The sequence below is a fragment of the Drosophila subobscura genome, chromosome U, assembly GCF_008121235.1.
Source record: "Drosophila subobscura isolate 14011-0131.10 chromosome U, UCBerk_Dsub_1.0, whole genome shotgun sequence".
NCBI lineage: Eukaryota > Metazoa > Arthropoda > Insecta > Diptera > Drosophilidae > Drosophila > Drosophila subobscura.
In genome coordinates, this window is record NC_048534.1 from 16,502,981 (window position 1) to 16,528,018 (window position 25,038).

The 25,038-nt window shown below is 44.7% G+C and overlaps 2 protein-coding genes across 7 annotated transcripts in view; one reads left to right on the forward strand and one right to left on the reverse strand.

The window, feature by feature from the left end:
- Window positions 1-25,038, reverse strand: part of LOC117902348 — a 116,738-nt gene that overhangs the window by 84,538 nt on the left and 7,162 nt on the right. For 5 of the 6 annotated variants that reach the window (XM_034813657.1, XM_034813651.1, XM_034813652.1 and 2 more), the window contains exons 2-7: window positions 12,421-12,479; window positions 8,523-8,751; window positions 8,336-8,437; window positions 8,153-8,269; window positions 1,063-1,569; window positions 505-852 (exon numbers count right to left, since the gene is read on the reverse strand). In XM_034813657.1, coding sequence (XP_034669548.1) covers window positions 505-852; window positions 1,063-1,569; window positions 8,153-8,269; window positions 8,336-8,437; window positions 8,523-8,751; window positions 12,421-12,474 — 1,357 coding nt within the window. In that variant the 5' untranslated portion in view covers window positions 12,475-12,479. The remainder of the gene's footprint in view (window positions 1-504; window positions 853-1,062; window positions 1,570-8,152; window positions 8,270-8,335; window positions 8,438-8,522; window positions 8,752-12,420; window positions 12,480-25,038) is intronic. The other variant, XM_034813655.1, reaches the window with a different exon arrangement.
- Window positions 1,475-2,031, forward strand: LOC117902350. Its single transcript, XM_034813661.1, has 2 exons — window positions 1,475-1,637; window positions 1,709-2,031. Exons 1-2 carry the CDS (start codon window positions 1,631-1,633, stop codon window positions 2,008-2,010), a joined length of 309 nt encoding a protein of 102 aa, XP_034669552.1. The 5' UTR covers window positions 1,475-1,630; the 3' UTR covers window positions 2,011-2,031.

Consider the following 25,038-nt stretch of genomic DNA (forward strand, 5'->3'; position numbering starts at 1 on the left):
ATTGGGTTAAATATATTTATAAATTAATTAAATTAGTATTCAAAAACAATACAAAATTGGATGATAGATAGGCGAGGGAGCGTACAGCGTGAAGTGGGGGAGCGGGAGCAGGAACGGGATAAAGATATAGTAGGAAAGGTTTCAAGGAGGAAGCTGTCTGAAAAGCATTGCAACTGCTCGAAAAGCAAAAAAGCTAGGCTTTAAGCTTGCGTAAAAAAAACAGCTTTAAAGGCAAATAGCGGGTGTGGGAAGGGTAGGGAATTTTAGAAGGAAGCGTACCCACAAGGTCTGCAAGTCCATAAGAGTGTTTTATCTCCTCGGATATTTACAAATCACGTGGGTTTGCAATTAGGTCACGGCTTCAGTCTAAGTATTTTTGTTTGGTCTAAGCAGCTGTTGATTCAGTATTTTCTTTGCTATTTACTATTTTTTACCAAAAACTAAAAATACTGAAAGTGTTGCCTTGGGGTCAAAGCAAATCTAAAGCAGGCAATAAATACTAACTCTCGCAATGCAAGTAGCCCTGTCCTTGGAATCCACTCGGGCACAGACATCGATATGAGCCCGGAAAGTTAATGCATTTGGCGTTGGTGCCACACTTGGCCACACCATCCGGCTGGTTGCACTCATCGATGTCCAGGCAGGCTAAGCCCGCGCCCGATGTGACCACCGCCGTCTGTATATCGGCGTCCCCTTGGCCATAGCCCAGTGGCAGGACGTCAACAGGTGGCTCTGCGTTCTGATCGTGCTCGAGGACAAAGCCGAGGGGACAACGACATTGATAGCTACCGCCCATGTTCACGCATTCAGCACCCGAACCGCATGGATTGTTAGTGGCGCATTCATCGACATCTGGTATTATATTTTGGTGTTTTTTTTTTTGGTATTAATGTAGCGTTTTGCGGTGCATTAATGTTGGTATGTTTTGTGTGTGATGCGTTTGTGTGTATGTGTTGGTATTTGTAGGTGCCGCCATTTCAAAAACAAACAAAAGTGCAAAAAACAACCAAAATGGTAAATGTCAAATGATGATTAAGTTGCTAAACTATCTATTACACTCACCCTCGCAGCCATGCATGGGATCCCCGCTGTAGCCATCGGGGCACAGGCAGCGGAAGCTACCATCATTATTCAAACAATTGGCATTGCGGCCGCAGGGAGATCGAGCACACTCGTCCTGGTCCACGCATCCTTGGTCGGCGCGTCCATCGCCGTCGTATCCCACCGGGCAGTCGCAGCGATAACTGCCCGCGAGATTCGTACATATGGCACCGGGTCCGCAGACATTCGGATATGTGCACTCGTCCACGTCCTGACAGTCTTTGTAGGGATCGGTGCCCACAAAGCCTTCGGGACAGGCACAGGTGTAATTGCCTGGCGTATTGATGCACTGGGCATTGGGGGGGCAGGCCTGCGGATTGCGGCACTCGTCCACATCCGTGCAGAGCACTTCACCATCGCCCTCGTACCCATCGTTGCACTTGCACAGGAAGTGCGACGGCAGATTACAGCACTCGGCATTCTCCACGCATCGCGCTGCTATCGCGGGATCTTGGCATTCGTCAATGTCTGCAAGTAAGGGAACAAACGACCGTGCGGACCGTGATTAATCGAAGATGCTACACAATAAATGACAAGTAATTAAAATCCAAACGCAGTACATTATCTTCCACCTTCCAACTTATTTATTGCATGCCTCCCCACGCAGGCGGCGGCACAATCCAAGAGACGTGTTCTAGCTCTGGCTCTACCTCTGGCTCTGAATTCAGGTCTCCTCTACGCATTTTGCCGCTTGAATGCGCGCTTTGCTCGCATTCACAGTCGCCGGGAATCGGACATGGAGTAGCAGCTGTAGCAGTGTTGGCAATGGATGCCATCGAGATTTGCATATTACGCATGACATTTCAGTGTCATTCGCGCTGGTGGAAGCTTCACGATGACAATGTCAAAGCACAGGATGCACCAGTTGCATACATTTTCATATCAATTGGATACGAACACGAATACTAGTTGGAGTGTGTGGTCAATGCTAATAGGACAATGGAATATGAAGTACTCATTTCGAATTTGAAGTAAGTTAGATTATGATTACTACCAAAACTGAGGGCTCTTGCATCTCTTACAGCCTCTGATATCTACACCAAGAAATCATAGAAGTTAAGGCTTTCGGAGAAAGAACAAATCTCATGATTGTAATCTTAATCTATAACATTTCTCAATAAGAATCGATTTCTACATTCACCAGAATTCTCAAATTGCAAAAGGCTCAATCCAATCTAACCTTTCATGTCGGCTGTCTGATTCTTTGGCGGAAGAAGGAGGAGGAGGAGTAGAATGAGCTGTGGAGTAGAGCTTTCTGCTCCAATAGCGCGCAGCGCAGCGCGTCGTATCGAGAATTGAATATGGCCAGCGAGTGAGAGAGAGAGACACGGAGCCAATGAAGCGGCGAATACAGCTGGATTGAACCAGACCGACTACGCGACTGCAGCCGTTCACTGGGACCGCAATCTGGGCCCATTAATCATCAGAGGCCCTGCGATTAAGCAAAAGTTGTACATTTATAGCTAATATGACATAAGTACAAAAGTTGGCAAAAGGCAAAGACAAGGACGAGGACTGCAGATACATAGATAGCAGGGAATGGGTATGGGTACAGTGTGTTTGGGTGCCTTATAATTACAACAACGAGAACGAGTTGGTCGTTCAGTTATAATTACTAGTTTTTAGCTTATAAATTAAGAGGATCATCACTCCTCCGTGTGGCGGGGTACGACCCAAACTGGTCTTTGCTCTTAACAACCAACTGATATGACAGCATTCCATGTTTGTGGCAATTGCAAACTCTGATTACTCAATGTCATCATCCCCGTCGACTACCGAGTAGTCTCCACTGCCATCTGCCATCTACCAACTGCCATACCCATGCTGTGCAGGAGTCCAGAAGTTTTCCAGAAGCAGGAAGCATTCTATGTTCTTCTAAGTTTCAATGTCAGTTTAATTACTTTATGCAATGCGACTGCAAGTCGACAGCAGCAGGTCCCCACGCCATGCCGTTCCTCATCTCGAGACCAGACTCAAAGAGAAACCACGAGACGGGGTCCGAGACAGAGTTAGGCCATTGACCAAAGGCTGTCTAATGAACTTAGCAGCATGCCCCGTTGAGTCTCTACTGCCAGCTCTGATTTTTTTACAGCCTGTTGGTCTCTCTGTTGGACTCCGAGTGTAAATTTAATTTTTGCCTCCTCTCAGATCACACAAAGCTAAGAATGATGTTCACAAATTTGCTAGTTCTCTAGGTTTTCGGGCAGCATGCGTGGGTTCTGGCCACATTTGACCGCTTTAAAAGCAATCAAATAGATGCGTGACTCAATGTGATTAGACCTAACGATCGCCTGAGATGTTGCTGACATAATTCCCCAAGCCATGCTTCTTCTTAGATTTCCTGTCCAGTTCGACTCTCCAAATGCTAACCATAATCGTCAGAACAAGATTTCTTGCAAGTGGCATTTTAAAATGCGGTGATCGGGGTCATTAAATGTACACACAAACACGACAAGGGAAATGCTTAGATGATTATTTTATAAGTATTATATCATGTTCTATCTATACTTTCTATATACTCGCAGAGAATTGGTTAATCTGGTGGTACATTTCCTGTCTGCAAGGAAATCATAGATATATTATTGATTATTTAATTAATGATTTAATTTTAAATTTTATTGCAGATTTTGGCAAAACGGAAGTTATCTCAATAGTCGCCGAGCGTTTTCCCTAACCTTTGATACATTTTTTACCTTCCCCCATGGCGCTGCCGTAATTAAAACTAATTACCAATCAGACTATTGTAAAAATCTACTCTGCAACTAGATTTGAAGTGCAACAACTGATCTAATATGCACATGAGATAAACTGCTCTGTCTGGCTTCTATCTAATAAATTGTGTAATTGTGGACTTAATTAGCATCCAGTGCAATTTGAGTTATGACATTCGTGCCATGATTTTTCCAGTGCATCCGAAAACCACATGCGACTGACTACAGCTACACACATAGAAGAGAGATAAAATTTACGAGCGGACATGACTTTCATGCTCCACTGCCAGGCAATGATTAGCAGCTCGAATAAATCGTAATAAAGCGAATACAAAATAATAAAATTATACTCTGAACTTGAACTCGAGCAAAGCAAAAGGGGAAAAAAAAGAAGAAATCATAATAAAGAAAACCAAAATTAGTTAACAATTTGTTACGCAATTATGCGTCAAGTTTTTCCATAAACTAAGTATATGCTCTAAGATCAAGGTCGAGTGGCAAAGTGATGTCAGCCGGATCTGTGGCTGGGGCTACTACGAGCCAGAGCTAGAGCTGGAGCCATATCCATGGGTGGCTTTTTCTGTTTGGTGGAGACGCCCCTCATTTGTGCGTAAATGTGGCAAATACACGCTCGTATAATTAGGCGTGTCAATGCCGACGCTTAAAGCCATTTTCATGCCTTATCAGCGCGCCGGCTTCGACACGAGAATTAATTGCTGCCATTTTGATATGCAAAAAGTGTAAAGTACCTACAAAAAAAAGACTAAAAATAATAAGAAGCCACCGCCGACATTCGACGACTAGTATGTTCTGCACCAAAAAGAAAAGATATAGCACTCGTATGGTGTAAAAAAAGCCAGCGCTTATCATCTGACGTTGATCTCAAACTGCTGCGTTGCCCAGCCTTAAAGACGACGACGACGACGGATTGAAATCCGCCCTGGAGTTGAAGTTGAGGTTGGTGGCAATCGGGAGACCCGCACAATGAAGGTAGGGGGGGAGGACAGAGTCCCACATTGGAGGCAGTGCCGTTTGCGGCTTTTGAGGACAGGCGGCGGCATTAAGCGCCGACAATGCTACCGCCACAGACCTGGAGCCGTTGCTGGTGCTGCTGCTGCTGCTGGTGATCGCGACTGTGACGGCGTTGCTACGTGGGCACAATCTATTTTATCCGTTTTAATGATCTGCCCCAGTTAGCGAAACGAAAGGGAGCAGCCGCCTGCTTGCCAGTGAACGTGGCGGCCAGAGCAAACGATCGTTCGGCTCGAGCGGATAAATCCAATAGCATAAAGCCGCAGCTTTCGAGGGTTCGAAGCTTTGGATACCGTTTCGGAAAGACTAGAAATTCGAGCGATCTTTCGCATGGAAACTATATGAGACTGCACAGAAAATCCAGTTCCAATTGCATTTATAACTCCCCCGATCTAAGCATCAAAGCTAAATTTGTTTTATTTACGAGATACCATAAGCTATGTACCTTCTCTGCGTCACAAACATCCAGTGAAAATCAGACTACACTCTCCTCCAGGGTATTCTTCACTCTTATTGAATGTGTTTTTTCCTTGTTGTCTTTGGATATACATTTTAGCACTCCACTCGAGAGGCTCTTTCCATTTATTGCACACAGAGTGCTGCCGCGGCTGCAAGACAAATGCATTAGAAGGATCGATAGGCCAGATATAGGTCTCTATCTGTGGCGCGACTTTACGACTGTGTGCGTGTGGATATATCATTTTTCAACAGTCATTGCATAACTGGACTTTTGCGATGCGTTAACGAAGCCAGCGCCGTGCCATCGCCATCGGCATAGCCATTGCTGGGATCGAAGGCATTTGAGTTATGAACATGAAATAATGCGCCATCGAGTCTAAAAACAGGTGTTGCCACCAACTACCGTTAGAGGCATGAAAAAAAAAACCAAACAAATACTAAACAGGAAAACAGGTACATAAATATACTGGTGGCTGGTGACTGGTGACTCTGTGCCTGGTGCCTGCATTCGACGCAAAATGTGTCTCTAAGCCAAAGAGCGTAGAGTAGGTTTGTCAGGCCAAGACCAAGACGACGGCCATGTGATTTGTTGCAAAGTTTATTGGGTGAACTTGATGCAAAACTGGATTTACATAACATTGGGGGACACATTCGGTGCCGCCAGTAGGACACATTTGTGGATTGAATGGTGTCGCACGATAGAGGGGAGTACTACTTCCTTTAACACTTAGAGACGAGGGATCTGGGGTTTAGATTTTAATGGAAGAACTTGGGAGCAGAACAGAGGTGTGCTCAGGGGTGTTGTTTTTAACGGAAGTGTGTAGGAACAGAAGTTAATGACACATTTGTTCGTGGCACACTTTTGATGAATATTTGAGAGACAATTCAAGACCCAAATATCTTCAAGTAATAGTTGAAATGCTACTCAAGCTAAAGTGCGAAATAATAGGAATTAAATGAAGATTAAGGCTTCTTCAAAATTTGCAATTCCGTATTCCCACAGTCAGGAACTGTGATTCACAATTTGTGAGAAAAAAGACTGCTGTTTGACTGTCAAACTATTGTTAAAGTTTGTGAACTTTGGTTGGGCGACTCTTAGGGGAACCTGACTCCCATTTCTTATCGAAACGGGGCGTCACGAAGCTCAAAAGAAAAGAACTGCGCCCTATATTATGCCACTGGTAAAATATTCATAGGGGAAACGCTCAATCTCAATCGCAATCTCAATCTGATAGTCTTAAATAAATTAAACCTCAAATCTATAATTATAAAACCTGACTACTGGCACTACATCAACATTTAATTGTGTGTTTAGGAGCACTCGCTCAGACCCGCTGGGAACGCACTACGTGTGCGTGCCCCTGATGAAGGTGCATCTATTCCACGCACATGTGCAGACCGCTGAAAACTTTCCCAGCATATTTAAAACTAATTCAGATGATTACAGACAATTTGACGTGGTTCTGGATAAGTCCAGAGCTAGAGCAGGGCAAAGCCACAGCAAGAGACGGAGGCCAAGGCCCCTGTCCCCAATGCAACGTGCATCCCAATCATCATCATGATCGCCATGATCATGGGATCATGCATAATATGCGAAAAAGTTTCTATAGAAAAGAATTAGATAATGCCGACTGAAATGACTGAAATGCGATGCTGGCGTTACACATCGCTGGCTCAGAATTTATGCATGCCCACCCGCTTTTACTGAAGAGACGCAGAGTAGCAGCAGCAGCAGCAGCAGTCGTCACATGTAATCTAGAATCTTGGCAACGTCTTCATACTTAGTGGGGTACTGTCAGAGTGTTGGTGCACACATGGTGCTCCCACCTTTCATTCTCTTTCTCTCTCCAGAGTGTTGAAAGTTCTGGCGTGTCCATGTTTGGGGTCAGATTACATGACACTGATTCCTCCACTTCTAACAGACATCTTCTATGTGTAGTAGATGTTGCTTGGCGCGAAAGCATTGCTACAAATGTCTGTGGCTTTTTATTGTTTTGGATTTCTCTCCTTATTCTCTTCTCAACCACAACGATCATCATTATCATCATCATCATCTGAAGAAGCAGCAGCATCATCATTATTATTACTATCATCATCTATAGGAATCGTCTGAGAAGAGAAGAAAGACCCTCTGTACGCTCTTTACACTTTTTCTAGTTATTATTTCTGCTCTTCTTTCTGGCTGTTTTTTGATGGCTTTTTATTAGGTAACATTAGAGGCAGGTCCAATTACGGCAGCCGGTTCTTGCTTAGAGGGAACAGGTGGGCTTGGGCTTTTCGAAGGTTCTTTTTCGGGATCCTGCTGTGAGCATAACTAACAAATGAAATGACTCTACACAGGATCCAGATCAACGTAAACTGATGAAGATATTTCGTAACTCCGATTTTTTCCAGAGCTTAATCTGTACTATTTGCGACGGTGCATGTGCGATCGTTGAGATCGTGTAACCCTGAGTTTGCTGCAACTGCTGCTGCAACCATGTCTAGCGGGGTGGAGGCGGCACTCAAGTGTAATCGCTACACGGTCATTATTATTACCTCGCAGATAAGTATACTCTAATCTCAGAGAGCCCACAGTTCGTGGCGACTGAGAAAAGCTTTCATATTATTGTTTGGCGCGTCTTTTGTTACATTTTCTTTGCCTTTGGAGGCTGGCACTTGAGACTTGCTATTAACCGTTATCCCAAAGTGCTGCCTGGCCTAAAGTCTGGGCCAAGAAACGAGACGACGACGACGGCGACGTTGACGGAAGTACAAAACGGCAACAACAATCATTTGTTGGCTGGACCATCATTATGCCAACAAATACAAAGAAACTGTGGAGCTGTGGACTGGGGGCTGGCACTTACCTTCACAATGAATACCATTGCCACGATAGCCCGGAAAGCAGGTACACGTATAGCTGCCCAATGTGTTTGTGCAATGGGCAAACACATCGCATGGATGCTGTTTGCATTCGTTCTCATCTGAAAAGAGATTTGGTAACGGTTATGTAAAAGGAGAAGAAGCCCCAGACGCCAGAAGCCACTCACCTAGGTCAACGCAATTGCAGCCGCCATAGCCATCGTTGCAATGGCAGACGCCATTCAAACACGCGCCATGTGTGCACACTGTGCCGTCCTTATCACAGTCATCTAAACAGGAGACAGAGAGAGATTGAAACATTAAGTTAGACAATCCAAAACAAAAGATAAACATTTCTTTTTGTGGTTCACTTACTTGTGCATTTGAGCTCTTTGTTTTGCTCATCGGAACCAAGATAGCAGTCTTGATTGCCGTCGCATAGTTTCGATAGTTCGTATAATTGCAAATAGTCTGTCGACTCGTTGACCTGGCATCCAAAGTAGCCATCCTCGAGATTCAGGAAGAATACCTCGCCACGAAATCGACTGTTCTTTCTCAAATTTGTCTGGATACGTTGCGGTTGTTGTGAATATTGTGAATGTACCTGTGTGGGACAAATAAAAGAATTGTAGTATAAGTTTAATTACACGCACAAAAGTCAGAGGAAACCTGCAGCTTAACCCCAATTCCCCCTAATGGCAACCTTCGCTGCAAGCACCACAACTAGGGGGACAGGTGGCGGCAGGGGCACAATCAGGTTTAAACTAATTTAAATTCAAATTAGATACAGAAAACGTAGCAGGCGTAGCACCGGCAGCACCAAACAGAGCGAGCTTCTTCTTCCACGCAGACACAGACGAGAGAGGCGCGCGAGAGAGGGAGACAGCGATTTAGTAGATTTCTCAACCTCGCCACGATGTGGTCCATATGGGCACGATGCGATCGTACCAGGCTAAAGCCACATCATACAAACATTCACAGCGCCCAGTGTAGTGTGCCTCTGCCAGTGCCTGTCGCTGGCGTTGTTTTGCCGCCACTTAATTGTTACACTTGGCTGATTTTACTTTTAACAAAACAAAAGTTGTTTGCCGTTTGCCATATTTTCTTAGCCAAAACTCTCGGATGCCGACAGCGGCAGCGGCGTCTGTCTGTTTCTGCCCGCTCGAGTGTTACAAACATTAGATATAGGCTCTGGGAAACACGTTTGTCACTTAAGACCTTTTTGTGCTCCAGCAAAAATGAATTAAAACTAGTTTCTTCTATATTCACACATTTGCACATACACATTTGTCGCATTGCTGCTGCTTTATGTACAATTGTACATATGTGTGTAGGTACAAGTGGATACTTCTATTTATGTATTTTGTTTAATTTGATTTCCTACGACGTGGTTTTTTTATTTCCAATATAGTCATAAATGGCGGCTACTTCTTCCAGTATTCCAATAATTCCAATTTGCTTTCCACTTGTGCTGTGCCGTTCCGCTCAGAAGAAGTTCATATGAACGGTACATATGAACCACCAATTGGTTTATGTTATATGTAAATACGCCGTTGATTTCTTTGTGCATGGTTAAATGAATCTGAAAATTCCCTAAAGTTGTTCAACTTATTTTTAACTACTCCTCAAGTCAGAAATTGTATGCATTTACTTTACGACTAAACTCAAATTCATGAACTACTGGAGCAAGTTGAACCAGAACTGCCAGCTCTATTTTCCTACTACATTTTCTGCAATTATTCCATTATCGATTTGCATCTCGATCGGTTGGTTTACCAACACCATTATTAGTCGATACAATTATCCGATTACTTCAAATTTATTACTTGTTAAACCGTTTTTAATTTGTTGTTATGCAAAAGTGCTTTATTTTTAAACTACCATTGCAGGCGTTTCTTGTACAACACATTTGCATGTTCCGTTTGATTGCTACACTAACTTGAATTGAAGACTGAGCGATCAGCAGGCTTGAAAACATGCAGGAGAGCGAGAGGTATACATATACATATGTATGTATGTACACATGCAGGAGCATTTTGCAATATTATATATATTAAAAATAATATGCGATATATTTGTGCTTTCTTTTATATCGATACTTAAGTGAATTGAAATGCACCTTTACCAACACTGATATGAGCTACCACAACAACTATCGATCGCCTAGTATTGTTGACCGCTCGCGAAAAATAACCTTTGCCATTTTCTTAATTTCCTCATTTACGACCAATTTTCTATTTTGTTGTTGTGCCTGCTTAATGAGCCACACAATGGAGTCCGTGAAAAGCCACTCGAAGTGCTCTGTGACCCTGCAGGAAGGTGTGAACGCAAGGCAGACGGCTGTCAAGTTCAAGTTTGGCTGAGAATTGTTTTGGGCAGATACGTATCGGGCCGCCAGCCACCAGGCAGCAGCACCGCAGCCCCGCACTCCCGCATCTTCATCATCATCATCATCTGCTAGTTGTGGAGGTTCTATGTTGTTTTAAGTTTTCAATTGCTCGCTTCACGCCATGCAACGCTAACGGCCTTGCTAAACAATAGATTCAGCCGCCAGTCGCTGTCGTCGGTTGCTGCCTCCTCCGCCGCCTGTGCCTCCTCCTGCACTTTTGCCTACGCCTCTGCCTGCTACCTGTGTATCTCTGCCACTATGCGGCTGCTACTTTTATCAATTGACAGGCGTCGGCGGCGTCACAATAAGCAGCAGCACATGCACTCAACTGAGGGACGGAACGGAACAGCAGCTCCAGCGATGCAACAATTAAAGGCGTGCGAGTAAAGATGTGCGAAACCGATGTGGGGAGGCTGATGTAGATGATGATGATGCGACTGCTGCTGCTGCTGCTGCCGCTTCTGCTGAACGGCTCCCATGACATTGAGCGGCGCGCCGTGTGTGCCAGGCCCCGGGAACGACTACAATGAGCAATTTTTCGTAGCCAAGCGGTTGGATGGATGGCTGGATGGATGGCTTGCTCGCTCGCTCGCTCGGATGCTTGTTAACAGCCACAATGACAACGGCAGACAGATGACGACGTTGCACGTCAACGCTCAAGTGCATCCGTTATAACTGTCAATGGGCATTAACTCTTTTTGCGCACTGTGACGCCTCTCTCTGCTGTTATTTTTCGGCAAACAGGTAAGCCCAATAAACAAACCACAAAATTCGCAACTAATTATCATTATACCTACCTCTGGCCTGAGCGGACAAAGATCTAATCAAATAAGTTATGACTGCCTCCGTTGGCTACGAGATCAGACCATAAATCATATCCCAACGCACAAAAGAAAGCAAATCTATAAAACCAAACAACAAGAGAGGGCCCCTCCAACCCCATTGACAGACTTGTCGCAGAACCAAACCACAAAACGAGTATAAAGTCAATGAACTCCCGGCTCTCGGCTTACCACTCGGCTTAGAGAGCATTCTTTTGGCCAATTTCTCAAGGCCCCGACTTCCCCCCCACTCGGAGTGCATAAATCGATGACTATCAAAGCGTTTTTACAGCTAATGCGGCTATTTTTATTCATTACGTTTTCTTGGCTTTCTTCTATTGATTGGAGTCCCGGCCTCAGCTTTGGCTGCGTCCAGTCCAGTCGTTGACCGTTGTGGCGGCCCAGTCAGTGATTTTGCTCTTCCGCTTGGCCCTATCCTATCATTACTGCCACACTCTCTTCGTGCCCCTCTCTCTCTACCTGTAGTCGTTCGTTTTGCTTCTTTTTGTTTTGTTTTTTGTTGGCTTGCCCCGGAATTCTTGTGTCTGGCTGCCAAATTTGCTTTGCATCTTAGAGCATCTTACGAGTAGATTTTCCTCTCTGATTTCACAGTCAGATGTTAGTTTTAATAAATATGTTTTACCTATGGCCGGCCGTGGAGTCGAATCATTTGGCAGTAATTTCTTTTTATGGCTCATTTGCATGACAGGAGACCGGAGACCGGACCGACCACGTACCGTTAGGTCATCAAAGGTCTCTACCATCAACCATCGTTATATTATGCTGTACCCTTCCATTCTCTCTCTCTTCGTTCTGTTCTGTTTGGGGTTTCCATTTCCCCATTTGAGATATTTGTATAAGAATTTGTTTCATAATGAGGTGCCAGATCGTAAATTTAACCAATATCTTCTTTCTCTTCGGGCGTGAGCTTCTCTTTTGTTTGAACCTTTTTCGAAAGGCTTCTTGGGAACCCATAAATTTATTATGAACCATACGCTAACTGCTGGATGATCTAATCGCATTCTTAATTATAATTATTTTCGTTTAATGGTTTAATACTTACTGCACTCGAAAGTAGTAGCACTATCCACGTGACTAGTGGCAAAAATATTTTCATTTTTGCTGCAAAGAAACGAAAAGAAACATAAAGGAAATCGTACATTAAAAACCATTAAAATCAAGTTAAATAAATGAAACAAAAATACAATTAAGGCTAAGGCGATTTGTGGGTCTTGAGCTTGAGTCCCAAAACAAATACAAATAATTAACTTGAAAATTTTAAGCACGAAGGGGGACAGCAGCCAGAAATTGGCCTGGTCATCTTGAACAGGTGCCAAAAAATAACAGAAACAGAAACAGTGGGTAAAGAAAGACAAAAGACAAAAGACAAATGTGAGGACAGGTAAATGACACTTGAAATTTATGCGCAAACACGGCTCTGATGTACCCAGACTTATGTATCTTTACTTTTCCCCTGAAAACTTATACAACAACGGGACCGGCATAAATATTTTCAACCCAAGACACCTTTTGGCGAACGAACAGCAAATGTTTTTTCATTGTTTGTGGGCAATACAGTTTTCTCACGCATTCCATTTTCCACTTTCAGTTTCTCGACATCACTTGGCGGCGACTGATTTTCATTAGAGTTTGGGCTGTCCAGTCGCCTGGGACGACTGTTAATTGGATAGAATGACTGAAAATTGTGTGTTTTTACGTTCGAGGGAAAAATGTCATAATTTTGTGTGGAAAACAGATAGCATCTTTATATGGTATAATTATGATATAACCCGGCAGACAGCACAGGAAGTGGTGCCTGGATTAAAGTTTTGGGGCGTTGACGAAACAACTTTCTTAGTGGAGTGTGTAAAAGTATTTGCCCATTATCTATCTTTGGTGTACATGTTAGAAGTCTAGCCGTTGGCTGGCAATAAAACCTTCAACGGGCCAAAGGTACTACAACCAGAGAGTTTGGCAAAGGAGTTGCGTTTCCCTTACGATTTATCTATTTCGGTTTATCAGCTAATAAACGCTTAAATAAAATACACACTCTGAGCTAAATTACATGCGCTTTGGCTCTGTGCTCTCTGCTATGTGCTATGTGCTATGTGGATCCTCAGGATGTTAAAGTTCTGCGACTTGGGTTCCCAGTCTTGTTTGGTTTGTTTGGTCTGTTGCTGTTGAGCTGGTCTTGGCCATAAAAAGAATTGGCTGGGCCATAGATTTGCTCTGTTCTAACGACATTTGAAGTGCTCCAGCCATCGTCTAATCTTGTTTGGTCGTTTGTATAGCAGGGTACCATCTCCCTGTCCGGGTAGGGGTACCAGGTACCACCAAGCCTTTGGCGATTTGTGTTTGCCCATGTTCATGATCACTTAATTAAAGCTGCCTTTCCTCTGGTTTCCGCAAACTAGAGGGAGAGAGCGAGAGGTTCATTTTATGTTTATTGTGGTTGAGAATATTCTGAGATGCCTGATAAATTTATGTAGCTGCAAAATGAGCGTAATTTGGTTGGTTCTTTCCCTCTTATTCCGATTGACTCTGGCTCTGCGATTGGGTTTTAGTTGGGCTGCGCGTTCCCTTTTTCTTTTAAGGGGCCTCGTGGCTGACAAGCTGATATATGTGCGTGATAAATGTAGCAAATGCTGTTGTTCTACGGCCTGTTGGCCGGTTCACGCTGATTGGGAATCACGAATTGCCTAGTCGGGAGTACGAAATACAAAATGCAATGCGGCAGCCCAAGAGCCTAATCTCTGGCACGTATTTCAAATTTCCAAATTATCAACCGTCGCAACAAATCGAAAAGCCATTTATCTGTGATGCGCTCTTAATGGCTTTCCTTGTACTGTCACGCATTTAATTGTAATTGACTGGGTTTTTCCTATCTTGAGAGCAGCTTAAGAGTTAACAAAACTGATGGACACCAGACAAGGCCTTAAGACCGATATTGTCGATTCGCATCGATGAAAAGCGAATGGTTTGCAGCCTGCATGGCTTAATATAATTAATTTGAATATGTATTTAATTAATGCAAAACTTTTAGTTCATTCAGACAAATGCATGCAAAAATATATTGGATTTTTTTCATACGTTAAGCATTTTTACCATAAAAGAGAGGATTATTCGATCGTGAAATCGAAGTCTCCTTCGTTAGTTTCATCGTTTTGGTATCGTTATTACTTGCTTAATCGATCATTGATCGGTTGAACATTCGAAAGTTCTAGGCGATTATTGGCTGTACTTTCAAACCATTTAGATCATTGTAAATAAATAGACTCAAATCCATTCAAGCATTGACATTATTAAGCATATTCCCCGCCCTCAGCTAACGGCACACAATACAGCTCTCACGAGAAATCTCCACCTCTACCTCTATACCTCATGTGAGTGGTAGATCTTATCAAAATATTTGTACAATGTCAAATAATTTTGAATGAAGGCCAGTCGCCGCCAGCGGGGCTCTACTTTCAGTTGATGTCGTCGCAGCCCCTTGGCTTGAAGCCGAAATTCGTTGTATTTCTTGATCTCCCTCTCTCTGTCTCCCTCTCAATGAGAAACTGGCTCTTTGGCCTGCTATACCCCTTGGTTGCTGTCAACGCTATCGTCGCCGTCATCAACGTTTGCTGTCGCTGTGTCGGTGTCGCTGGGGGATGATCTCATCTGGTATTAACCTGTCTAGCCACTAAATCAAAGTCAAAGAAGCGAATGAATGACACATTTTCGCCCGATCGCCCGAACAAACATTCTATACAACGAGAAGGGACGTGTGAGACGCTTCTTACGCGTCACAACTTTTATACCCGGCACTCAGTACTACATCTGCACTTTAGCGGTTATTTGTCCAATTTTACATTTTTTCTTCATCTGTCATCTACATCAACAACACTACTCACGCCAACACGCTCCTTTAGCTCGCCACCCTCCCCTATAGACACACACTGCAGAGTCGCGGCAGAGTCAGCGGCAGAGGCAGCGGCAGAGGCAGCGGCAGAGGCAGAGGCAGTGACGTGTCAGGGGCCAGGCCATAAACAGCGCGAAGCAGAGTGTGAATGCTGCGGGACGGGGTGGGTTTGGCTACTGCAAATTAATTTCTTCATTGTGGCTATAATAATGATCCAATCGGATTCCAATTTGGTGATCTGATAGATAAGGTCATTCCCTACGGAATGGCGTTTTTAGTTTTCTGTTATCTTCAAAATTGTAGATTTGGGAGGTTTTGCCCTTTGCGGGGGCGGAAGGGGCGGGGCTCATTTTTGAAATACACTGGTTTCAGTGTGAGCATACAGCAGTCTGGTGCCAAAATTTGGTGGCTGTAGCTCTTATAGTCTCTGAGAACTAGCCGACAAACAAGACGGACGGACGGACAGACGGACAGACGGACAGACGGACAGACGGACAGACAGACATGGCTCAATCGACTCGGCTATTGATGCTGATCAAGAATATATATACTTTATGGGGTCGGAAACGTTTCCTTCTGTGCGTTACATACAACCGTTATGTGCACAAATACAATATACCCTATTTACTCTTCGAGTACCGGGTATAAAAACCCCAATCGAAGTCCAAATTAATGATGGCATCTTTATTAAAAATAAATGCTGATAGCTTGAAAAATGTCCACACACCCAAAAGTATGCGACCGGATGCGGCGCATCAGGCGCATCATCGAATGCAATGACTCGATTAACAGTAGTTTGGAAATTTTCTCGCATTTAAATGCGATTTATTCGTACTTGTTACGGACATAGCCTGCACTTTGGTAGTAGCATATTTTGTACGTGTAAAAGTCTGTAGCAGATGGAATAACCGAGCTCAACCGGCTGAGAGGCGCTGCCGCATAACGTGACACATATTTTTTGAGCTACTAAAAATTCCAGTAGCTCGTTTATACCCTACTAAATACTCGATATCCCATGGTCGAAACACTTGACCCTATGGTTTCGTCTCTCATCTTTCTCCTTTATCATTTTGCATGTCGCATTACGTGCAATCGTTTTTTGATTGATTTCCGAATTGCAGGCGGCGCCCCATTTATTTGTGTGACTGAATATTTTCATATCATAAATCTTGCCTTAATCGATTAAAGCTGTTGCTGGGCCAGGCCCTGGCTACGCCCACCTGCTGGTGGGCTAATCAATTAATTATACTTTTTCAATGTCAAACTGTCACAGCGACCAAAAGGGTGTGGTGCGTCGTCCGCCCTTTGGCTGGACGCATAAATCTTGTGGCACAGCGGCGCCAGTAACTTGCAACCTGAGCGTTTTATCCTGCGTCTTAGCATTTTGTCTAATTGCGGGCTTTCTGCCGCCTCACACTGAAGGTCACTGACAGCCACAATGACTTCGAGTCGATGTCGGAGTCCATAGCCTGCCCCAGACATATGCAAGCATTCGCGCCTGGCAGACAATGCCGCCGCCGGCCTGTCTCCAACAAGCTGCGGGCCGCGAGGAGTTAAGTTGCAGCCATACAATATGTTCACCTGCCCGCATGCCCCCAACTGCAACTCCACTCTGCAACCAGTTCGCATGAAAATGCATAATCAATCAAAAGACAACAGAAACAAAGAGAATTCCACACTTTTGTGGTGGTAAATGGGATGCTCTTTTGAAAGTTTTAGGTATTTATTAAGTGTGGAAGAACTTTCCTTACGTCACGCTACACCATAAACTACGGCTAGCAAAAACCACAAAAAAAAACCGAATGCATCCCCAATGACAAGGCAGCTTATGCAGAATGTTAGGGTATTTTATGCATTCCAACGCCCATTGACCGTATCACTGGTGCATCTTTATATCTGGGAAGTCGCTGGTAGTCCGACAATTCGCACGACTCGAACATGTCAAGGTGCGAGTGCGAGTGCGCATGGTTTACTGGCTGTCGCCTCGCACCATATTGCCAGCTCTCCAGCCTACAACTTGTTAACAATTCGTGTAAAGTTGCCGCTCATTAAAAACTCATAAATCAGAGCAGCAGAGTCCGGAGCAGAAGCCGAAGCCGAAGCAGAAGAGCCCGAAGTAATTGCCGTTGCTGCCCCAATGTCAAAATAAAGGAACTCGGACCGGTCGCCGGAAATGATCGACCACCGGGGTAACAGCTGTTTTACAGCCCGCTATGTTGGCATGGCATAGTACTAGTACTAGCACAATTTCCGCATTGACATCCAAGTGTATTGGAAGTCTCTGGATGGGTCTTTGATTAATGATAAATGCGCTCAGCGCATCCGCCGCTATGACATTTATCCAGCATCGGCCTGAGAACCCAAGCCACGAAGGCGACGATGATGGCGGCGACTACGACTACGACGATGATGATGATGATGAAGAAGCCAAAGCCAAAGCCATTAAGCCGCCTTGGAGGAGTTGCCGATGCAGCTCGTTGAAGTTGCTCAGGCGCACAATTTAAAGCAAAACTAACGCAGTTAGACAACAAAACCACTTTCAAGTGGTGCTGCTGTTGTTGCTGTTGCTTTTGGCCAACTGAATGCGGAGCTCCCCGGGTACCCGTTCCCCCGTTGCGCGTTCCTCGGTCCTCAGTCCCGGTCGAGGGAAACAGCTTTCTGGAAAACGGCTTTCAACTCGTTTTAGTTGCTGGCTGGCTGTGGTTGTTGCTGTGCCGTGGGTGCAGCCGTTGCATGTTGCATGCTGCAAGTACGTTCAACTTTTCCAGTTAACAGTTAGATTTTGAAATAGCCAACAGCAGCATCGGCAGCGTCGTCGGCTTCGGCTTCGGCATACCAGTTTCTGGCCACGGCCTGAGAACCCAACTCCACAACTCCAGCGATCAAGATGCGCACTCCGTCGGCGGAAGGAAATTGCAGTCCAAGTCGATTCGCCCCGTCGAAGTGCTCTTTGTGGCAATTGCATTGCGCACATTAAATAAATACTGGTGCTGGCCAATTTTTGTGTTAAAACAAAATTAAAGCAATGCAAACGGCTTTGGTGTAACATTAACCCAAATACATAATTCTTGGCGCACTCAAAGCCAGGATCTTAGCCCACATCTCGGGCACATTAATCATTTGGCTGTGGGACAGCTCCCATCGGATTTGGGTTTATGGGTGAGTGCCATTCTGATACTACCTAAAGCAGGAAGTCATTAATGGTCCAGATAATTCCTTGAATTTTTGTGTGTTGCCTGTTGATCAGTTTTTTTTGGATGGGGGAAGCTGCTTAGATGATTCAGGACAACTTTTGTTGTGGCAAACTTGGGAAGCGGCACGAATTTACTCCATGCCGTGGGATATCACATGCAATTTCTCAGGAAACCTTTGAGCCATTTGAAGGCATTCCTCAAGAGATCATAATCTTGAAATCTTTGCCGCTCAATCCTGAACAAAATGTTCCCTTCATTCAAGTGTTTAACCCCAAGCTGTCAAGATCCTTGTGTCATCAATAGCTGTGATGAAAAACGCAACCAAGTCTGAGGGTCACAGCACAAGGGATGTGGCGAAACAATGAGATATATTGTCAGCAGAGCTGGCTGGGATCGATTGACTTTTGCTGACTGTTGACAAGTTTTTGATAAGATTAATATGCCGCACGAGCTTAAAGGTTAAGCATGCAAAGCAGACGAATGCGAGGGAGCATTGCACGCGCAGAAGGACAGAGTCCTCTAGTCGTCGGAGGAGGAGCTGGCTGGCTGGCTGGCTGGCTGGCTGGCTGGCACCATGTTCGAGCTACTAAATCTCTTTATTGGATAGTCTCAGCGTTGAGGATGGGGAGGGTGATGGCGTAAACAAGCAACACAATGGGGGAACCTGGGAGACGACTAAAGCGAACTTATTTGTAGTAGCAGCCACTACGCACTGGCCCCTGCCTGATGTATTGTCTCCCCGGGCTGGGATGCTTGGCTGCTGGCTGCTGGCTGGTGTCTCCTTTGGTTTATGGTGTGTTGGCCCCTGTTTTGTTTATGCACCCAATGAGATCCACCAGCGATATGTATTCGATTTGTTAAGAAATGGCACTTGGTGTACCGTAACCGTAATCGAGTTAGGGCGAAGTGCGATGCTGGTGGAGCGCGATGGTGCGCGCGATTGTGACAATAGCCATGACATAATTGAGACATTATCGATGCAAAGCCACTGGAAAGACTCTGTTCTGGTTGCGAGCAGAGCAGAAGCCGAGTAGAGCCGAAGAGAAATGGCCATCGATGGTTCGCGCTTCGTTGGGTGGATGAAAATGTCAAGGTTAAATGTTTAACCTTTTGGCAAAGTAGCTGCACGAGCGGCAACAATTTAAATGCAATTTTTGCTTAAATAAGAAATAAAATCCGAAATGCAATGCAAGTCGACTGCGACTGCGAGTTCGAGTCGCGTCCCTGCCCAGTGTTTCTGTGGGCAACAAAGCCAACAAAACTGAACAACAAATATTTGCTAATTTATCCTGTACGTGTCCTCCAACTAAGTGCACAGGTTTAGGCCTTAAGCCGGCACGTTGGACATGTCTGTGGTGCTGCAGTGCTGTGGTGCTGCGCCCTACCCCTAGCCAGCGACTATGCTCTGCCTCTTTTGGCCGTGTTGATTGTTTGCGTTGGACGCGCGGTGGACGCGCTGGCTGTTAAAATGCCTTTGATCTTCTGATATTTCTTGGCCTGGCCCCCAGACCGAGCGGACATGCCAAAAAGCCACAGCGCAGACGCACGGCGGGCGTATTTAACTTGACTTTGACTGCCTCTCCCCGGTATCGGACCGGGTCCAGCATCAGCAACAGCTTCCAGGCCCTTTTCTGGTCTCTCTGGGCCCATCCTCCCGGTCTCTGCCCCAGCGGGCAACTTGTTAAAAAGAATGTTGACTGCAGGCGACGCATGTTTTTCTTCCTCTCTCTCTCTCTCCTATTCGGGTTTCGGGGATTGGGCTTAAGTTTCTTTCCCTTTTCGCTTTTCGCTTTTTGTTTCAGGAATGGCAATGGGAATGGTTCGCGGTGTCCGTCCGTACTGCAAAATTTCGCTTTCATTGCTGACCATGACGCTGTGATTTTCTACCCCGTACTTAACCCAGAAATTAGCTTCGATTTTTTGTTGTTTTTGTTTTTGTTCGTACAATAACCTACCAAAGTGATGGCAACCCTGGCGGAGCCCAGCCTTTAATGCATTTTCAATGATGACTTCGTATCTTTGCTTACCTGCAAAGAGAGAGAGAGAAAAAAAGGAAGGTGTTAATTAGGATTTTTATAGTGTGTCATGACTTAAACTACGCTCTGTGGCTGTGTTTGCCCTGTGCAACATTATTGGCCAGAGCCAGTGCCCATTTGTGCGGATACCCAACCGATGATCTGTCCTCCGGGGGCCCTACATCTTGCTAAACATAAATGTCAATATTTATTTACACCGCTGTGGTTGCAATTTATTTCAAGTTTTTAATTGAAAAGGCTGTCCCTGGACTGTGGCCTGGCTGCAACATGCAGCACAATGTGTCTAAGCTGCGACTCGTAAATGTCCAGAGAGTCGTAAATTCTGCTCTCGCACTCTGGGAAATATATGTATATGGATTTTCGTTAAATGTGCCAAGGGCATAACCTCTAAAAAAGGATTTATTCCACTTGTGAAGGCAGATACAAAGGTAAATAAGAAAAGAAGGAAGCTACACTGAAAGGAAGCTTCTAGTTTCCAGAGGAAATCTTGTCTAAGGTGTACAGAACGCCTTACCAGTGTTGAATCATTTCTGGGACTTTAGGTACTGCCTTGATTACTCCTTAAAAGTAGGAGCTTCCACAGCATTTCCTACAGGTTTCGAACATTTAAATCTTAAAAAAATATCTAATTTCAAATATAGAACAAATGTGCATTCAATTCCTTTCATTGCTTTACTTTAAGAGTCGGATCAGTGCCGAATAGTTCCTACAAAAAAACTCGCCTAAGCCATTGCCAGCTCTAATCAAAAGCAATCTGTAAACCTATTAACTCTCTTCAATGCCAAAGCTGACACACTTTCTTGGAGTGTAGCCGCCTCCCAAAACCCACATGTGCGGGACCTGACCTCCAATACGGCGAGAGCCTGTGGCGCCTTTCGATGGCCTGGCCTGGCCAGGCTTTCCAAACTTCACAATTTTCGCCTACGCTGACGCCGAGTGAAAAGAGACTAGAGCCTGGCCAATGGGCAAGGAGCGGGAGGAGGAGGCTGTGCATTCCGGCCTGCAGACTCGAACCATAAATGGACACACACGATCTGCGAGTACAGTCCAAGCTCGCCCATAAATGGAACTGGCCATTAGAAAGGTAAATTGCAGCCGATTTAATTCAATGCAGGCCGAGGGAAGTTCCACTCGAAGTCGCGTCGTAGTCTCGGCTCTAATTACAAGTGTCTGGGGCCAGTAGTTGGTGACCTTTTGGGACGCTTCGCTGGTTTGTTTAAGTGCAGCGCACGCACTTGACTTGGGACACCTATCCAGTCACAGTCCCACCCTTGAAGACGGCCCACTAATGATGATTAAGCGCTTGGGATCCGCTACAAAACGATCAATCATAAAAGGGCAGTAGCTAACGGAAATACGCAGATACTTGTGTATATTTTTGTTGTTCGTAAAGTCAAGAACCCAAAACGAGTATCAGACACTTCTGAGCACACCAAAACTCTCGACTTCTGTCTGTCTTTATTCGTTCTTTCCCCCAGCAGACACTGTGGTGCGTGTTTGGTTTGAATAGCAGGTTCCACGCCAAGTTTAGGCTCTTACAATTCTAATTTATATGATTTTTACGTATTTTATCCGGCGGAAGTAAACCTTCGCTGGTGTTGTGCCGTCGCCGTGGTCTCTTGCCACTTTTGCTCTTGCCTCTTTCTCCACTTCTTGGCCCATGTTTATTTGTGTTGTAAATTGCGAATGCGCCCCAAAGCGGTGCGCAGTCGCAACACTGCCAACAAAAGGAGGTAGACTGTGATGGGTATTGAGTGGCGAATAGATAGATACCCTTGAAATATTCATATATGTATATTGAACATGGTTGCAGGCTGGACCTAATCAGATCAGAAACGCTTCCCTCTTTTCTAGCCAAACATCACTTCAACATCGTAGTACCCACTTCAAGAGTACAAAGAGGAAAACATAACGCGTAGTCCCGCACTTCAATAAACAACACCAGCAACAACTATAGATGTACAGATGTATGTATATACATATGTACATATATATACCCACAGACTTGGGCATTAGTTGCCGCTGGCATTGCGTACGTGCCCGGACCCGGCGTCGCCATCGTCATGATGATGTTGATGGTTTCTTTGGGTTTACCACTGACAAAGACGACAACCACGCATCGTAAAAAGAGTTTTATGCAATTGCCTATTGTATAATAGCTCCATGTGCCATGTCAGTGTGTATTTATGTATCTGTAGTGAGGTGTGTGTGCGTGTGTGCGTGTGTGAGTGGGGTATGTGCTCTGCATAATTTTATGATTTCGCCTGCAAGTTCCTGCAACTCAAGCCAACTCCAAGACCCATGTCCATTGGCAATTCCAAGCCCAAAGTCGATGCCGAATCGATCGCCGACTTCTTTTCTTTCTTTTTTTTTGTCATGGAACGCGTGGGCGATGAACGATGAGCAGACAGACGGCCAGCCAGCGCTGGGGCGTGCGTGGATTTGATGCATTGATTGAATTTAACGTAATACAATTTGGTCGGTGCTCTTGACCAGAAGGGCCATGCCACGCCATGCCATGCCTCAAGGGCCGCCAGCATGAGTCAGGCTGTGATGTGGGCAGCAGCAAAGTATGATTATGTGACTAGAATTGGAATGCACGGCCAGAGGATGGACTTCGGTTGGGTGATGGTAATTGTAAATGGCCGGACAGGTCGGTAGCTGCAATTCAGTGTTGCCAATTTAGCCAAATTTAGGCATTCGACTGCGGTTTGAAGCTGGAATGTGCAGCTTTTTTGTGTGATATATAATCGTTCTAGTTAGCGTTGAAAACAATAATTAATCGCTTACAACAGAACAGCTATCGATGGGAAAGAAAAAAGCATATTGCAAAAAAAGAAACATACAAAAAAAAACCATTCAGAGATGAAAGAGGCCGAACTGGTAAGGAAAATGTCAACATTCTACTGCATTTATTGCTGTTTATTGTCATAAAGAAATGCAGGAACATTCTGAAGAAGAATAACCAAAGCTTAAACATGAGAAAGGCCTTTTGCACAGGAATCTTTTACTTGGAACTTCCTCCAGAGCAACCGTTGAAAATCATCACATCTCACATTTAAGAGCTAATAAAGTTTGAAATGCTTGAGCCATAAATCATCTCAGCGATGATCTTGAAGTCTATTCGAGGCTTATCTTGATTTATTTAGTTTCGTTTAATTTATGGCTTCCCCAGCGATATTTCTGGCTAATCCTCGGCGCAGCGCGCAATGCATTCCTGTTTAAAACATCATACAAGGAGTACTCGTACTCCCGATTCAGTGGCAAGTAGCAGACTGGACTCGAGTGGACCTTGAAATTCACCAACTACATGCAATTTAAATATACAAAAATAACTAAATCTAGACATAAAAAGCGACAACAGTGCCGCGAACAAGAAGTCTTGTAAAAATGCAAATCAATAAGCAAAGTTTCCAGTTTGCCAGCAATAAAATAAATGTAAGAAGCCAACCATAAAAACCATCGACATGAAGTTCGGCATCAGGAGTACGAGTTTTTCGCTGTTATACGAGAGAATGCGGGTCTCCTTTTTTCTGCTTTTGTGTGTGTGTTTGTGCTTTGTGTCGCATCTGGCAGCAGCAGTTGCAATTTGGTTTAGTACCTAGGTGTTAATTATCGCTAAAAGTCAATGGCGGACAATCGGTGAAATCTGTACAGGGGCATCTCGCATCGCGAATTGTCGCTGTCCACCATATCGGCATCGGGGGCTGTGCTTTGCATCTGTGGCCCCAAGAGAATACTTAGAGAGGAGTGGGGACTCGAGCTTGAGTGTGCAGCTAAGTGGATTGGAGCAGAGTGGAGTCCAGTGGCTGGCTGCGGACTCGCTGGCAGGTTGTAGACCACAACACATACACACACACATTTTGTTGCAGTCAGACAGCTGTACAAGTGGCCAAGAGAGTGGCCACGATAATTAATATGAAAATATGTGAGGATAGAGCAGGACAACTCCCCAGGAACAGAACAGAACCAAGCCGAACCGAACAGAACAGAACACAAATGTTTGCTGCTATTTTTAGCGGGCCATTTTTAATGAGCCCTGTCCAAAGTCGTGCCAATGCTGGCGGTTGCTGGATATCCTGGCCAGGCCTGGCTACTCCTCCTCTGGCCCACCCGGGTGTCCTAATTATGCGCTTATTTCTCTCTCTCTTTACATTTATGAATTATTAAAATAATCAAAATGGAGCGAGCCCGGGCATTAATTGCTTTATAATAGAGATGGAGCAAAACATATGTAGCGACGGGTCGGTCAGACGTTTCCCCGTTTTGAGTTTCAGTTTCATTTCAGTATTTTGCTGTGCTCATATTTCTATAATTTATTGTAATGCACTTGGGGCGTGTTTCATTTCTCGCTTTAAAATGGCATAAATTTTTAAGCCATGCCCAAGCACAGCCCTCACTCTGCTTCCCTCTGGATTGAGGCTGTGGTCTGTGGCTATTTAACAATTTATTGTCTACACATTTATGTATCTGTATATATATATGCATGTACTCCTTTATTTTCATTTTTTGTCTGAACTCGACAGCGGCCACGACCACCTTGATGTTCA